This window comes from Bombina bombina, chromosome 7 (genome assembly GCF_027579735.1).
Source record: "Bombina bombina isolate aBomBom1 chromosome 7, aBomBom1.pri, whole genome shotgun sequence".
NCBI lineage: Eukaryota > Metazoa > Chordata > Amphibia > Anura > Bombinatoridae > Bombina > Bombina bombina.
Window position 1 is genome coordinate 300,328,543 of NC_069505.1, and position 17,252 is coordinate 300,345,794.

At 37.6% G+C, this 17,252-nt stretch overlaps 1 protein-coding gene across 1 annotated transcript in view; it reads right to left on the minus strand.

Moving 5' to 3' along the window:
- GXYLT2 (glucoside xylosyltransferase 2) overlaps positions 1–8,564 on the minus strand; it is a 116,767-nt gene extending 108,203 nt beyond the window's left edge. The window contains exon 1 of the mRNA XM_053720886.1: positions 8,233–8,564. Within this exon, the coding sequence (XP_053576861.1) occupies positions 8,233–8,480 (248 nt within the window). The 5' untranslated portion in view covers positions 8,481–8,564. The remainder of the gene's footprint in view (positions 1–8,232) is intronic.
- Positions 8,565–17,252: the final 8,688 nt, after the last annotated feature.

The window sequence follows — 17,252 nt, forward strand, 5'->3', positions numbered from 1 at the left end:
CGCCGCTTGGAAGATGACATCGCCCGGATGTAAGATTTCTTCAGCGCCGCCTGGATGATGACTTCATCGAATGGAAGACTTCTTCAGCGCCCCTTGGAGGATCACTTCTGCCGCTCCGGATCTCCTCTTCGGTTCCATCGATGGGTCGGCTGGCTGAAGACAACTCAAGGTAGGATGATCTTCAGGGGGGTAGTGTTAGGTTTATTTAAGGGGGGTTTGGGTTAGATTAGGGGTATGTGGGTGGTGGGTTTTAATGTTGGGGGGGGGTTGTATTTTTCTTTTACAGGCAAAAGAGCAGTTTTCTTTGAGGCATGCCCCGCAAAAGGCCCTTTTAAGGGCTGGTAAGGTAAAAGAGCTTTGAACTTTTTTAATTTAGAATAGGGTAGGGCATTTCTTTATTTTGGGGGGCTTTGTTATTTTATTAGGGGGCTTAGATTAGGTGTAATTAGCTTAAAATTGTAATATTTTTAAAATGTTTGTAACTTATTTTTTTTATTTTTTGTACTTTAGTTAGTTTATGTAATTGTATTTAATTGTAGTTATTTGTAGTTAATTTATTTAATTAATTTAATGATAGTGTAGTGTTAGGTTTAACTGTAACTTAGGTTAGGATTTATTTTACAGGTAATTTTGTATTTCTTTTATCTAGGTAGTTATTAAATAGTTAATAACTATTTAATAACTATTCTAACTAGCTAAAATAAATACAAAGTTACCTGTAAAATAAATATAAATCCTAAAATAGCTACAATGTAATTATTAATTACATTGTAGCTATCTTAGGGTTTATTTTACAGGTAAGTATTTAGTTTTAAATAGGAATAATTTATTTAAGTATAGTGTAGTGTTAGGTGTAATTGTAACTTAGGTTAGTTTTTATTTTACAGGTAAATTTCTCTTTATTTTAGCTAGGTAGCTATTAAATAGTTAATAACTATTTAATAGCTATTGTACCTAGTTAAAATAAATTGAAAGTTGCCTGTAAAATAAAAATAAATCCTAAAATAGCTACAATATAATTATAATTTATATTGTAGCTATATTAGGGTTTATTTTACAGGTAAGTATTTAGCTTTAAATAGGAATAATTTATTTAATAAGAGTTAATTTATTTAATTAGATTTAAATTATATTTAACTTAGGGGGGTGTTAGTGTTAAGGTTAGACTTAGCTTTAGGGGTTAATAACTTTATTATAGTAGCGGCGAGGTCCGGTCGGCAGATTAGGGGTTAATACTTGAAGTTAGGTGTCGGTGATGTTAGGGAGGGCAGATTAGGGGTTAATACTATTTATTATAGGGTTATTGAGGCGGGAGTGAGGCGGATTAGGGGTTAATAACTTTATTATAGTAGCGGTGGGGTCCGGTCGGCAGATTAGGGGTTAATAAGTGTAGGTAGGTGGAGGCGACGTTGGGGGCGGCAGATTAGGGGTTCATAGGGATAACGTAGGTTGCGGCGGTGTACGGAGCGGCAGATTAGGGGTTAAAAAAAATATGCAGGGGTCAGCTCAAAATGCCCCATTGTTTTCTATGGGGGAATCGTGCACGAGCACGTTTTTGAAGCTGGCCGCGTCCGTAAGCACCGCTGGTATTGAGAGTTGCAGTGGCGGTAAATATGCTATACGCTCCCTTTTTGGAGCCTAACGCAGCCCTTCTGTGAACTCTAAATACCAGCGGTATTTAAAAGGTGCGGGGGAAAAAAAGCCAGCGTTAGATACGCGGGTCGTTACCGACAAAACTCTAAATCTAGCCGTAAGTTTTTTAAAAAAATCCATTGTTGTTTTTTTTTAATATTTATTATTAAGACATACCGTAATTACTGATCCTCCGCCCACCCGTTCATTTCCTGGTTTGTCTATTTCAGAAGTAAGAGCGGTCCCATCCGCTCTTATGTGGTCATCCATGTGTTCTCCTTTTGAAGCATCCTGTATTGCGCATGCGTTAAAATACGATCTCTGTTGTGATACATAGTATCGTAGCAGAGATCGTATAATCTGTTCCTGTGCCATCAATGCGCATGCGTGTCTCATGAACGAGCATCTATACAGGCAGGAGATTCAATGAGACACGCATGCGTAGTTTAAGTTGGGGGCGTGTAGTTAGTATGTTGGGACGCCACTGGGGGACCAATGAGGATCATGAAGACGATTTTCGTCATATCAAAATAAAAAAAATGTAATATCCAGGCAGAGTGACATAGCGGATTGAGAGGTACAATTATAAGTTAAATACTAAATAAATACTAAAAATCATGAATTAAAGTTAATTTTGCATGTACTTTGATTTGGGGCTTTGAAGTACACGTAAGTTTACTTTTCCTTTAAAGTGAAACCTTTTTTTTTTTTTAAAAAAAGTTTAAAAAACAGTGAAAACATTGCAACCCTATTTGAGTTTATTTTGAAGAAATAAAATCAGATATACGTGCCTCATCAAAATGCTTATATTATAAAAAATGTATGTGTCTTTAAAAATCTGTTTCTTCACAGCATTATAAAATAGTACAATTAATTGGAAACACAACTACTTTGCAAGTTACATAATGTAACAGATCACTAAGGAATGATAACATAACCGCATTTGAATTGTAAAGTCTGCCTGACGTGGCAAAACCTTCCGATCTGCGTCACATGTAAGAAAAGTTATGTAACTGTATATAGCTGCCAGCTAAATCAGGGAATTATGCAATTTAATATACAAAATGTAAATATTATTTAGTAACAATGGTTTGTGTTATAGGTTATTTTCTATTGCCAAAGACCAAATTCATAAAACTAGAGTTTTTCATAGTAGATAAGTAACAATAATTGGTAAACTAAATAGATATTCTACTGTCTATTTTATTTTTAAACAAAATCTCTTAAAGGAACAGTCAACCCCAAAATTGTTATTGTTTAAAAAGATAGATAATCCCTTTATTATCTATTCTCCACTTTTGCATAATAGTTATATTAATATACTTTTTACCTCTGTGATTACCTTTTATCTAAGCCTCTTTTGACAGCCCACTGATCACATCGCTATTTATTTATTTATTATCTTTTGACTTGCATTTTAGCCAATTAGTGCAGTGTCATGCACAACACCATGGGAGAGAGCACAATGTTATCTATATGGACCACATGAATTAGTAGTGTCTTGTGAAAAGCATGTGATAAGAGGCTGTCTGTAGTGGCTTAGAAAAAGGCAGAAATTTAGAGGTTTAAATGTTATAAAGTATATTAATATAACAATGTTGGTTGTGCAAAACTTGGGAATGGGTAGTAAAGGCTTTATCTATCTTTTTAAACAATAACAATTGTGGTGTTGACTGTCCCTTTAATATAAATTCCAATCCAGGAACAACCCATTTCTTCCACATAGCATAGCATATTGCATATATCTCTTTCTGATTTTCCCAGCAACTGCATCCATCTGTACTGGTTCTAGTTACATATTCATCCCTATGCATGGGTTAAGCGCATAGTAAAACTAATTTGTGTAAAAAAAAAAAAAAAAAGTTCTAGCAAAATACAGCATTTTATTTGTATACTAGAATGTTAATTTAAAGAATTTAAGGGGTATGGGGACAATACATTAATGAGATAGTAACTACAAAATTAAATTTTCATGACTCGGACAGAACATGCTATTTTAAACAATTTTCCAATGTACTTTTATCATCAAATTTGCATAAAGAGACAGTCTAGTCAAAATTAAACTTTCATGATTCAGATAGGGCAAGCAATTTTAAACAACTTTCCAATTTACTTTTATCATCAAATTTGCTTTGTTCTCTTGGTATTCTTAGTTGAAAGCTAAACGTTGGTAAGGTCATATGTTAATTTCTAAGCCAGTAGAGTTACCTAGGAGTCAGCACTGATGGGCTAAAATACAAGTTTGTCAAAAGAACTGAAATAAGGGGGCAGTCTGCAGTGGCCTAGATATAAGGTAATCACAGAGGTAAAAAGTATATTAATATAACAGTGTTGGTTACGTAAAACTGGGGAATGGGTATATTATCTATTTTTAAACAATAAAAATTCTGGAGTAGACTGTCCTTTTAATATCTTTTGTTGGTGTAAACTCAAAAGCGACAATGCACTAATGGGAGCTAGATTGTGATTGGTGGCTAAATATATATGCCTCTTGTCATTGGCTCATCATATGTGTTCAGCTTCCAGTCGTGAATTGCTGTATCTCAGCATACCTAGGTTTACTATTCAACATAGAATAGCAAGAAAACAAAACAAATTTGGTAACACAACTAAACTGTGGAAGTTATATTTTTATTAAATCAAAATTAAACTTTCATGATTTGGATTGGACATGCAGTTTTAAACAGGAATATATTTGCTGCCACCAATCAGCAGCAAGCTCCCTTACCTAGGTATTCTCTTCAATAAATAGTACCAAGAGAAAACAAATGATATAATACAAGTAAATTGGAAAGTTGTTTAAATTGCACGCTTAATTTTGCACGTTTAATTTTTACTTTACAATTACTTTAACGTAAAGAGACAGTCAACACCAGAATTTTTGTTGTTTAACAAGAAAGATAATCCCTTTATTACCCATTACCCAGTTTTGCATAACCAACACAGTTATAATAATACACTTTTCCCCTCTGTGATTATCTTCTATCTAAGCCTCGGGAAACTGCCCCCTTATTTCAGTTCTTTTGACAGACTTGTATTTTAGCCAATCTGTGCTCACTCCAGGGTAACTTCACGTGCATGAGCTCAATGTTATCTATATGAAACACATGAACTAATGTCCTCTAGTGGTCAAAATGCATTCAGATTAGAGGCAGTCTTCAAGGTCTAAGAAATTAGCATATGAGCTTACCTAGGCTTAGCTTTCAACTAAGAATACCAAAAGAACAAAGCAAAATTGGTGATAAAAGTAAATTGGAAAGTTGTTTAAAATGACATGCCCTATTGTGATTTTTTGGACTTGACTGTCCCTTTAAATGCATGATTTCCAGCTGACTTTCTTAAAGGACCATTAAAGTGATTGTAAAGTTTAATGAATAGGTGCCCGGTATTTAAACCTAATCTTAAAAACCTTTGGTGTCCAACTCATGGGTTCACGCAACGAGTGGAGGAAGCCAGATTCGTCATCGCTGTGCTAACTACAGCAGGAGATGCGGCTGGTCTGTTTTCCATAAAAAAGGTATTTTATAAAAGAAGCTTCATTGTAAAGTTTAAAGGGACACTGAACCCATTTTTTTTCTCTCATGATTCAGATAGCGCATGCAATTTTAAGCAACTTTCTAATGTACTCCTATTATCAATTTTTCTTCATTCTCTTGCTATCTTTATTTAAAATGCAAGAATGTAAGTTTAGAATCCGGCCCATTTTTGGTTCACAACCTGGGATGTGCTTGCCGATTGGTGGCTAAATGCAATCACCAATAAACAAGTGCTGCCCAGCGTTCTAAACCAAAAATTGACTGGCTCCTTAGCTTAGATGCCTTCTTTTTCAAATAAAGATAGCAAGAGAATGAAGAAAAATTGATAATAGGAATAAATGATAAAGTCGCTTAAAATTGCATGCTCTATCTGAATCATGAAAGAAAAAAATTGGGTTTAGTGTCCCTTTAATGAATGAAACAAGTGCCCCCGTTTTTAAAGTGAAAGTCAATCCTAGCGTTGTAAAAACACAAGGATTGACTCTTGAAACAAATAAAGGGGACTTTCATTCATGAAGTATAAGATACTTCATGTAGAAAGCTCCTTTATTTGTTTCAACCGATCGCCGTTCTTAGCTCCTACAGCAGCCCACGGCTAAAAAATTTTTTGCTAAGAGGTGACGTTTTCACCTCTTAGCCAGTAGCTGTGCGGTAAATCCGGCTCCCATGGGCGCCAAGCCAGATTTACGGCAACGGCTATTGGCTAAGAGGTGAAAACGTCACCTCTTAGCAAAAAATATTTTTAGCCATAGGCTGCTAAGAGGTGACGTTTTCACCTCTTAGCCAATAGCCGTTGTCGTAAATCCGGCTTGGCGCCCATGGGAGCCGGATTTACCGCACGGCTACTGGCTAAGAGGTGAAAACGTCACCTCTTAGCAAAAAAATTTTTAGCCGTGGGCTGCTGTAGGAGCTAAGAACGGCGATCGGTTGAAACAAATAAAGGAGCTTTCTACATGAAGTATCTTATACTTCATGAATGATAGTCCCCTTTATTTGTTTCCATAGTTAATCCTAGCGTTTGTACAACGCTAGGATTGACTATAACTTTAAGATTAGTAGTTTTAGATACCGGGCACTTATTCATTTAAGGTTACAATCACTTTAAATTTGACATTGCATAAATGTTTTATTATTGCAATATACATTCATTATTTATTTTGCTGCCTTTAGTTATGAAATACATCTACAAAATGTGTTTGCTTCACTTTCTCGCAAGGAGGCTTGAGTTAATACTTAAAATAAATTTGGTTTGGTGCCAGCTGGCCCTTACGGCTATTGGCTAACAGGTGGAAACGTCACCTCACAGCAAAATAGCGTTCTGCCATGGGCTGCCTGAGGAGCTTTGTGCTGCGAATGCTTCAAACAAATAAAGGAACTTTATTTGTTCCAATGGTAAATCCTAGCGTTTCACAAACACTAGGATTTACTATCACATTAATACAAGAGTGCAGGCTACCCCAGTCTGCACATGTACAAACAGAGTTTGTGCTAAATCTGAATATTAGTTTGTGATTGGTTAGCAAGGGTTCTTCTGGGGGACAGGGAAATCAGTGAAAAGTATAAACCTAAAACAATTTACTCATTTGACAAAATAAAGCTGCAGTTTTAAATGCAAAATTATTCTTGTATATGAAGGGTATAATCATGTAGTTTACAATTTGTGTTTAGTGTCCCTTTAAAGGAAAATTGTACTTCAAATGTATCTGTCATGTACATAAAAGAGCACTAGATAAAAATGCAAAATATATATTTTTTAACATAGAGTTAATAGAATTACAAACTGTCGCTGCCTTTTCTTTACATAGCTTTTCTATAGAGAATACTGCAGTATTTATATGTTAAACAGACAAAAGCAGCTTTTTCAAAAAGACAAAATAAAGGTAAACAATATTTTGTAAACAATTGAATACCCTCCAGCAGGTAATAAATATATGTATATAGAAATATAAAAATACTGATCTTGTTCATGATAGAAGCTTGCTACCTACCACTCTTTAAAACCTTGTGAACTCTAACTAAATTTGGAGGAGCCCAAATCTAAAAAATTTGAACATGACCAAAATGCCAAATATATTAGTAAAGGTGTTATCCTTTGCTGAAAGGTTTATCTAGGCAAGCTCAGGATCAGCAGAGAACCTAGGTTCTAGCTGTTGATTAATGGCTGCATATATATACTGATTGTCATTGGCTCACCCATGTGTTCAGTTAGAAACCAGTAGTGCATAGCTGCTCCTTCAACAAATGATACCAAGAGAATAAAACAGATTAGATAATAGTAGTAAATTGGAAAGTTGTTTAAAATTGTATTCTCTATCTCAATCATGAAAGAAAATGTTTGGGTTTCATGTCCCTTTAAGGCAGATGGCCTTAAAATGACATGCTCTAATACATTAGTAATATCATTTTTCAACTATTATGGCCATGTAAAGTATACTGTATTTTTTAATCAGCATAATAGTATTTGCAGTAAATAGTATCTGAATCAATAAAAAAATAATTTTAATTTCATGTCCCTTTAAATAGCATCTCTGTAAGTAAATTGTATTTATTGCCCTATTTTATTTTCTCACAATGTCAGTATTTCATCAATGTTTACAAGAGAGGTAAAATGTTTGTTTTACTACAATGACAGATATTTGTCAGTAAAAATCATTTTTATATTTTATATATGGTCAAAGGAACACTAGAGACATTAGGTTATTATAAGGAATAAATACTCTTGGTTTCTGTTTGTCATTGAATTATATAAATATAACTAAGTTACAATTCTTCTCCAGCATCCTGTTCTCTAAATCTGACTTTAGAAAACTAAACATAAGTTGTAAGTACAGTTAATAAAGCTGCATGCACTGGAAAATGTACTTTTATAAGACAAAAAAAAAGTCACTATAATGAAAATAACAAAACTAAGAAACACAAAACACATCCGCATTTCAATGGCTACTGGCAAAACATATTTAAATAGCACTGGCAGTAATTGGTTTGAAACTGTACCTGATATTCTGCACCAAAATATATTGTAGCAAATGTAATTAAATGATCATTTGTTAGCAGCAGTTCCTACCGAATATGGGGCTTTCCTTCACCCCTCTTTTTCTTCAGCAGTGGATTCCTCCTGGGCTTGGGGTTCTGTATTTCCCGGAAGGTCCCCTGAGTGGGGGGATGAGGGTCCCCATGTCCTGAGGGGGCAGGCGCAGGGGATCTGTAGGTACTTCTGGCATGGGGTCCCTCTGGCTGTCCCAGTAAAAGATAGAGCACCAGGAAGACCCCCAGACAGATCAGACTGACTAGGAGCTTACAGTGGGTCCTCATGGTGCAAGGGACCCCCTGTCAGTGGTACAAGGAACCCGGCTCATGGTGCACACAGACCGGGAAGCTACAGCTCAGCACCACGTATCTAATCCAGGAGAGGGGGAGGGGAGAGACAGGGAAAGGGGGGGGTAGAAGGGAGAGGGAGGGGGCAGGGGGAATGACAGGGTAGAGAGGGAGGGTCCAGATCACAGCTATGTCCCTGCACTGATCCCTCTCAATCAATGTCAGTAGTCTCATCCAGGATGCAGAATAGAGCCTAGGTAAGCTGTGCCACATATCTACCCTAATAATATGACCATGCCCAGCCACTAAGCAGCACTCAGCTTATTTTTTTACAGTTTATTAAAACAATTTAATAGTAAATTATGTATTCAGCACATTTGAGATGAATTAGTTGGTAAACTGGATACATATATGATCCTGGTTCAAACACATCTTTGGGAAACACACTTCTCTGTGTGCTACCCATGTTTTTTTACTGTCAGGTATCCTGTATTTAAAGGGATAGTCTAGTCAAAATTAAACTTTCATGATTCAGATAGAGCAGGCAATTTTAAACAACTTTCTAATTTACTCCTATTATCAATTTTTCTTTATTCTCTTGTTATCTTTATTTGAACAAGCAAAAATATAAGCATAGGAGCTAGCCCATTTTTGGTCCAGTACCTGGGTAGTGCTTTCTGATTGGTGTCTAAATATATCCACCAATCAGCAAGCGCTACCCAGGTGCTGAACCAAAAATGGGCCAGCTTCTAAGCTTACATTCAAATAAAGATAGCAAGAGAACGAAAACAATTGATAATAGGAGTAAATTACAAAGTTGCTTAAAATTACATGCTCTGTCTGAATCATGAAAGTTTAATTTTGAATAGACTGTCCCTTTAACTGGCCCAGTCAAATAAATAATAATAATAATAATAATGGACACTAAAAGGGACAGTGTTCTGTAAACATTGTCTCCCATAATGTGTTTCCAGTTATCCATTTTACCCAATGGGTTGTTTTACATTGTTTACAGATAGCTAATTTACCTTTGTTTTGACATTTGAAATTGCTGTGTTTTTTCTTTTGTTTTTTTTTGGTTCAAAACTCAACATATACTAAATATTTAAATACTGCACTAATGCTATAGAAAAGCTATGTAAACAAGAATAAATTAACCTAGTGGGGGATTAGACCCCAGCCTTTTTTAAAGTGTGTTCCTGCATCAACTTTAATACAAATAAACTTTATTTTGCTTATTTGCTCAGCATGCTAATGCACAGTGGCTGAGCTCTGTAGCAACCCAAGGGTTGCAGGTTCGATCCACGGTGAGGTCCACTCAGCCTTTCATCCTTCGGCCATCGATGGCCGCAATCGGTGGGTGGGAGCCTGCGTGGGAGGCGGGTGGGCGGCCATAGATGCCTTCTTTGATGCAGAGGGGGGCGGGATCATGGGCGGGGTTGCTGGGGGAGAACACGAACGCGCACACATGCACGGGGGCGGGGGCAGGGGCGGGTGCGTGCACTGGTAGGGAGCAGGAGGGAACCGCTACACTGCAGAAAAATATTGAAGAAAAAGTGGCAGAGAGGAGGATATAAAATATAATAAACATGATCTAAGGAATCTGGGAGGGGGTGGGGGGTTGGTCTTGGGGGGGGGCAAGCTACACTACAGAAAAAATATTAAAAAAAATATTTTATTGTAAACTGAGTACTGGCAGACAGCTGCCAGTACCCAAGATGGCTACCAATAAGTTAGAGGGGGAGGGTTAGGGAGCTGTTTGGGGGGGATCAGGGAGGTTGGGGGCTAAGGGGGGATCCTAAAGAGCAGCATATGTTAATATGCTTAAAAAAAATCAAACATAGTTTTTATTTTACTACTGGCAGACTTTCTGCAAGTACTTAACATGGCGGGGACAATTGTGGGGTGGGGGAGGGAAGAGCGCTGTTTGGGAGGGATCAGGGGGTTGGGATGTGTCAGGTGGGAGGCTGATCTCTACACTAAAGCTAAAATTAACCCTGCAAGCTCCCTACAAGCTACCTAATTAACCCCTTCATTGCTAGCCATAATACACGTGTGATGCGCAGCGGCATTTAGCAGCCTTCTAATTACCAAAAAGCAACGCCAAAGCCATATATGTCTGCTATTTCTGAACAAAGGAGATCCCAGAGAAGCATTTACAACCATTGTGCCATAATTGCACAAGCTGTTTGTAAATAATTTCAGTGAGAAACCGAAAATTGTGAAAAATTTAACGTTTTTTTTTTATTTGATCGCATTTGGCGGTGAAATGGTGACATAAAATATATACCAAAATGGGCCTAGATCAATACTTGGAGTTGTCTACTACACTACACTAAAGCCAAAATTAACCCTACAAGCTCCCTACATGCTCCCTAATTAACCCCTTCACTGCTGGGCATAATACACGTGTGGTGCGCAGTGGCATTTAGCGACCTTCTAATTACCAAAAATTAACGCCAAAACCATATATGTCTGCTATTTCTGAACAAAGTGGATCCTAGAGAAGCATTTACAACCATTTATGCCATAATTGCACAAGTTGTTTGTAAATAATTTCAGTGACAAAACCTAAAGTTTGTGAAAAGATTTGTGAAAAAGTGAACATTTTTTTTATTTGATCTCATTTGGCGGTGAAATCGTGGCTTGAAATATACCAAAATGGGCCTAGATCAATATTTTTGGATGTCTTCTAAAAAAAAAAATATACAGGTCAAGGGATATTCAAGGATTCCTGAAAGATATCAGTGTCCCAATGTAACTAGTGCTAATTTTGAAAAAAGGTGGTTTGGAAATAGCAAAGTGCTACTTATATTTATTGCCCTATAACTTGCAAAAAAAGCAAAGAACATGTAAACATTGGGTATTTCTAAACTCAGGACAAAATTTGGAAACTATTTAGCATGGGTGTTTTTTGTTGGTTGTAGATGTGTAACAGATTTTGGGGGTCAAAGTTAGAAAAAGTGTGTTTTTTTTCATTTTTTTCCTCATATTTTATATAATTGTTTTTATAGTAAATTAAGATATGATGAAAATAATTATATCTTTATAAAGTCCATTTAATGGCGAGAAAAACGGTATATAATATGTGTGGGTAAAGTAAATGAGTAAGAGGAAAATTACAGCTAAACACAAACACCGCAAAAATTTAAAAATAGCCTTGGTCCCAAATGGACAGAAAATGGAAAGGTGCTGTGGTCATTAAGGGGTTAACTCATGATTAAAGGGACACTGAATCAAAAAAAGTTATGTCGTGATTTAGATAGAGTATGAAATTTGAAGCAACTTTCTAATATACTCCTATTATCAAATTTTCTTCATTATCTTGCTATCTTTATTTGAAATGCAAGAATCTAAGTTTAGATGCCAGTCCATTTTTGGTGAACAACCTGGGTTGTTCTTGCTGATTGGTGGATAAATTCATCAACCAATTAAAAAGTGCTGTCCAGAGTTTTGAACCAACAAAAAAAAAGCTTAGGTGAATTATTTTCAAATAAAGATAGCAAGAGAACAAAGAAAAAATGATAATAGGAGTAAATTAGAAAGTTGCTTAAAATTGCATGCTCCATCTGAATCATGGAAGAAAAAATTGGGTTCAGTGTCCCTTTAAGATAGAACACACAATAATAAAAAAAAAAACAATAACAATTCACTTCCATTATAAAAATGTACGGCACAATCTTTGTATATGCACACTTTCTGAGGCACCATCTCTTAATGTGCAAAAGTTCACAATATATATGTATATGCATTTGTAAAATTTTCATGAGACTAGAATATACAGGACCATGGGTCTGATCTGATGTGAGTATATTACTAGCACAGTATACAGGGCAATGTCTCTGATCTGATGTGAGTATATGACTAGCACAGTATACAGGGCAATGTCTCTGATCTGATGTGAGTATATGACTAGCACAGTATATAGAGCCATGGGTCTGATCTGATGTGATTATATGACTAGCACAGAATACAGGGCCATGGGTCTGATCTGATGTGAGTATATGACTAGCACAGTATACAGGGCCATGGGTCTGATCTGATGTGAGCATATGACTAGCACAGTATACAGGGCCATGGGTCTGACCTGATGTGAGTATATGACTAGCACAGTATACAGGGCAATGGGTCTGATCTGATGTGAGTATATGACTAGCACAGTATACAGGGCAATGGGTCTGATCTGATGTGAGTATATGACTAGCACAGTATACAGGGAAATGTCTCTGATCTGATGTGTGTATATGACTAGCACAGTATGCAGGGCAATGGGTCTGATCTGATGTGAGTATATGACTAGCACAGTATACACGGCCATGGGTCTGATCTGATGTGAGTATATGACTAGCACAGTATACAGGGCCATGGGTCTGATCTGATGTGAGTATATGACTAGCACAGTATACAAAACCATGGGTCTGATCTGATGTGAGCATATGACTAGCACAGTATACACGGCCATGGGTCTGATCTAATGTGAGTATATGACTAGCACAGTATACAGAACCATGGGTCTGATCTGATGTGAGTATATGACTAGCACAGTATACACGGCCATGGGTCTGATCTGATGTGAGTATATGACTAGCACAGTATACAGAACCATGGGTCTGATCTGATGTGAGTATATGACTAGCACAGTATACAGAACCATGAGTCTGATCTGATGTGAGTATATGACTAGCACAGTATACATGGCCATGGGTCTGATCTAATGTGAGTATATGACTAGCACAGTATACAGAACCATGGGTCTGATCTGATGTGAGTATATGACTAGCACAGTATACACGGCCATGGGTCTGATCTGATGTGAGTATATGACTAGCACAGTATACAGAACCATGGGTCTGATCTGATGTGAGTATATGACTAGCACAGTATACAGAACCATGAGTCTGATCTGATGTGAGCATATGACTAGCACAGTATACACGGCCATGGGTCTGATCTAATGTGAGTATATGACTAGCACAGTATACAGAACCATGGGTCTGATCTGATATGAGTATATGACTAGCACAGTATACACGGCCATGGGTCTGATCTGATGTGAGTATATGACTAGCACAGTATACAGAACCATGGGTCTGATCTGATGCAAGTATATGACTAGCACAGTATACAGGGCAATGGGTCTGATCTGATGTGAGTATATGACTAGCACAGTATACAGAACCATGGGTCTGATCTGATGTGAGTATATGACTAGCACAGTATACAGGGCAATGAGCCTGATCTGATGTGAGCATATGACTAGCACAGTATACAGGGCAATGAGTCTGATCTGATGTGAGTATATGACTAGCACAGTATACACGGCCATGGGTCTGATCTGATGTGAGTATATGACTAGCACAGTATACAGAACCATGGGTCTGATCTGATGTGAGTATATGACTAGCACAGTATACAGAACCATGAGTCTGATCTGATGTGAGCATATGACTAGCACAGTATACACGGCCATGGGTCTGATCTAATGTGAGTATATGACTAGCACAGTATACAGAACCATGGGTCTCATCTGATGTGAGTATATGACTAGCACAGTATACACGGCCATGGGTCTGATCTGATGTGAGTATATGACTAGCACAGTATACAGAACCATGGGTCTGATCTGATGCAAGTATATGACTAGCACAGTATACAGGGCAATGGGTCTGATCTGATGTGAGTATATGACTAGCACAGTATACAGAACCATGGGTCTGATCTGATGTGAGTATATGACTAGCACAGTATACAGGGCAATGAGCCTGATCTGATGTGAGCATATGACTAGCACAGTATACAGGGCAATGAGTCTGATCTGATGTGAGTATATGACTAGCACAGTATACAGGGCAATGGGTCTGATCTGATGTGAGTATATGACTAGCACAGTATACAGAACCATGGGTCTGATCTGATGTGAGTATATGACTAGCACAGTATACAGGGCAATGAGCCTGATCTGATGTGAGCATATGACTAGCACAGTATACAGGGCAATGGGTCTGATCTGATGTGAGTATATGATTAGCACAGTATACAGAACCATGGGTCTGATCTGATGTGAGTATATGACTAGCACAGTATACAGAACCATGGGTCTGATCTGATGTGAGTATATGACTAGCACAGTATACAGGGCCATGAATCTGATCTGATGTGAGTATATGACTAGCACAGTATACACGGCAATGGGTCTGATCTGATGTGAGTATATGACTAGCACAGTATACAGGGCCATGGGTCTGATCTGATGTGAGTATATGACTAGCACAGTATACAGGGCAATGGGTCTGATTTGATGTGAGTATATGACTAGCACAGTAAACAGGGCAATGGGTCTGATCTGATGTGAGTATATGACTAGCACAGTATACAGGGCAATGGGTCTGATCTGATGTGAGTATATGACTAGCACAGTATACAGAACCATGGGTCTGATCTGATGTGAGTATATGACTAGCACAGTATACAGGGCAATGAGCCTGATCTGATGTGAGCATATGACTAGCACAGTATACAGGGCAATGGGTCTGATCTGATGTGAGTATATGACTAGCACAGTATACAGAACCATGGGTCTGATCTGATGTGAGTATATGACTAGCACAGTATACAGGGCCATGAATCTGATCTGATGTGAGTATATGACTAGCACAGTATACACGGCAATGGGTCTGATCTGATGTGAGTATATGACTAGCACAGTATACAGGGCCATGGGTCTGATCTGATGTGAGTATATGACTAGCACAGTATACAGGGCAATGGGTCTGATTTGATGTGAGTATATGACTAGCACAGTAAACAGGGCAATGGGTCTGATCTAATGTGAGTATATGACTAGCACAGTATACAGGGCCATGGGTCTGATCTAATGTGAGTATATGATTATCACAGTATACAGGGCCATGGGTCGGGTCTGATCTGATGTGAGTATATGACTAGCACAGTATACAGGGCAATGGGTCTGGTCTGATGTGAGTATATGATTATCACAGTATACAGGGCCATGGGTCGGGTCTGATGTGAGTATATGACTAGCACAGTATACAGGGCAATGGGCCTGATCTTATGTGAGTATATGATTAGCACAGTATACACTGCCATGGGTCTGATCTGATGTGAGTATATGACTAGCACAGTATACAAGGCCATGGGTCTGATATAGGGGCTACAGTCAAGATCTTGTGAATGATCTGTGTGTCTAATTTGAGGAAATAGCTTAGAGGTACAGGGGATGGATCTGATTTGGGGTCTGATAAGGGTATATAACAGTGACATGGGTCTATTTTGCTGGCTGATGTGGGCAAGCGTTTCTAAGATATTTGGGACTGAAGTTAAAGGGATTCAATAAATATTAAAATCAGCAACACACTATCGGGAGCTAGCTGAACACATATGGTGAGCCAATGACAAAAGGAATATGTGTGTAGCAGCCAGTAGTGCTTTGCTGCTACTTAGGATATGTACATATGCTTTTAAACAAATGATAATTAAGAGAACAAAGTAAATGTAATAAAAGTAGTACAATTAAGTAACGGCTAGATTTAGAGTTTTGTCGGTAAGGACCCGCGTAGCTAACGCCGGCTTTTTTCTGGCCGCACCATAAAAATAACTCTGGTATTGAGAGTCCACATAAAGGCTGCGTTAGGCTCCAAAAAAGGAGCGTAGAGCATATTTGACGCAGCTTCAACTCTCAATACCAGAGTTGCTTACGGACCCGGCCAGCCTCAAAAACGTGCTCGTGCACGATTCCCCCATAAGAAACAATGGGGCTGTTTGAGCTGAAAAAAAACCTAACACCTGCAAAAAAGCCGCGTTCAGCTCCTAACGCAGCCCCATTGTTTGCTATGCGTAAACACTTCCTAAGTCTGCACCTAACACCCTAACATGTACCCCGAGTCTAAACACCCCTAACCTTACACTTATTAACCCCTAATCTGCCGCCCCCGCTATCGCTGACCCCTGCATATTATTTTTAACCCCTAATCTGCCGCTCCGTAAACCGCCGCTACTTACATTATCCTTATGTACCCCTAATCTGCTGCCCCTAACACCGCCGACCTCTATATTATATTTATTAACCCCTAATCTGCCTCCCACAACGTCGCCTCCACCTGCCTACACTTATTAACCCCTAATCTGCCGAGCGGACCGCACCGCTACTATAATAAAGTTATTAACCCCTAATCCGCCTCACTAACCCTATAATAAATAGTATTTACCCCTAATCTGCCCTCCCTAACATCGCTGACACCTAACTTCAAACATTAACCCCTAATCTGCCAACCGGAGCTCACCGCTATTCTAATAAATGTATTAACCCCTAAAGCTAAGTCTAACCCTAACACTAACACCCCCCTAAGTTAAATATAATTTTAATCTAACAAAATAAATTAACTCTTATTAAATAAATTATTCCTATTTAAAGCTAAATACTTACCTGTAAAATAAACCCTAATATAGCTACAATATCAATTATAATTACATTGTAGCTATTTTAGGATTAATATTTATTTTACAGGCAACTTTGTAATTATTTTAACCAGGTACAATAGCTATTAAATAGTTAAGAACTATTTAATAGTTACCTAGTTAAAATAATTACAAAATTACCTGCAAAATAAATCCTAACCTAAGTTACAATTAAACCTAACACTATACTATCATTAAATTAATTAAATAAAATACCTACAATTACCTACAATTAAACCTAACACTACACTATCAATACATTAATTAAATACAATATCTACAAATAACTACAAT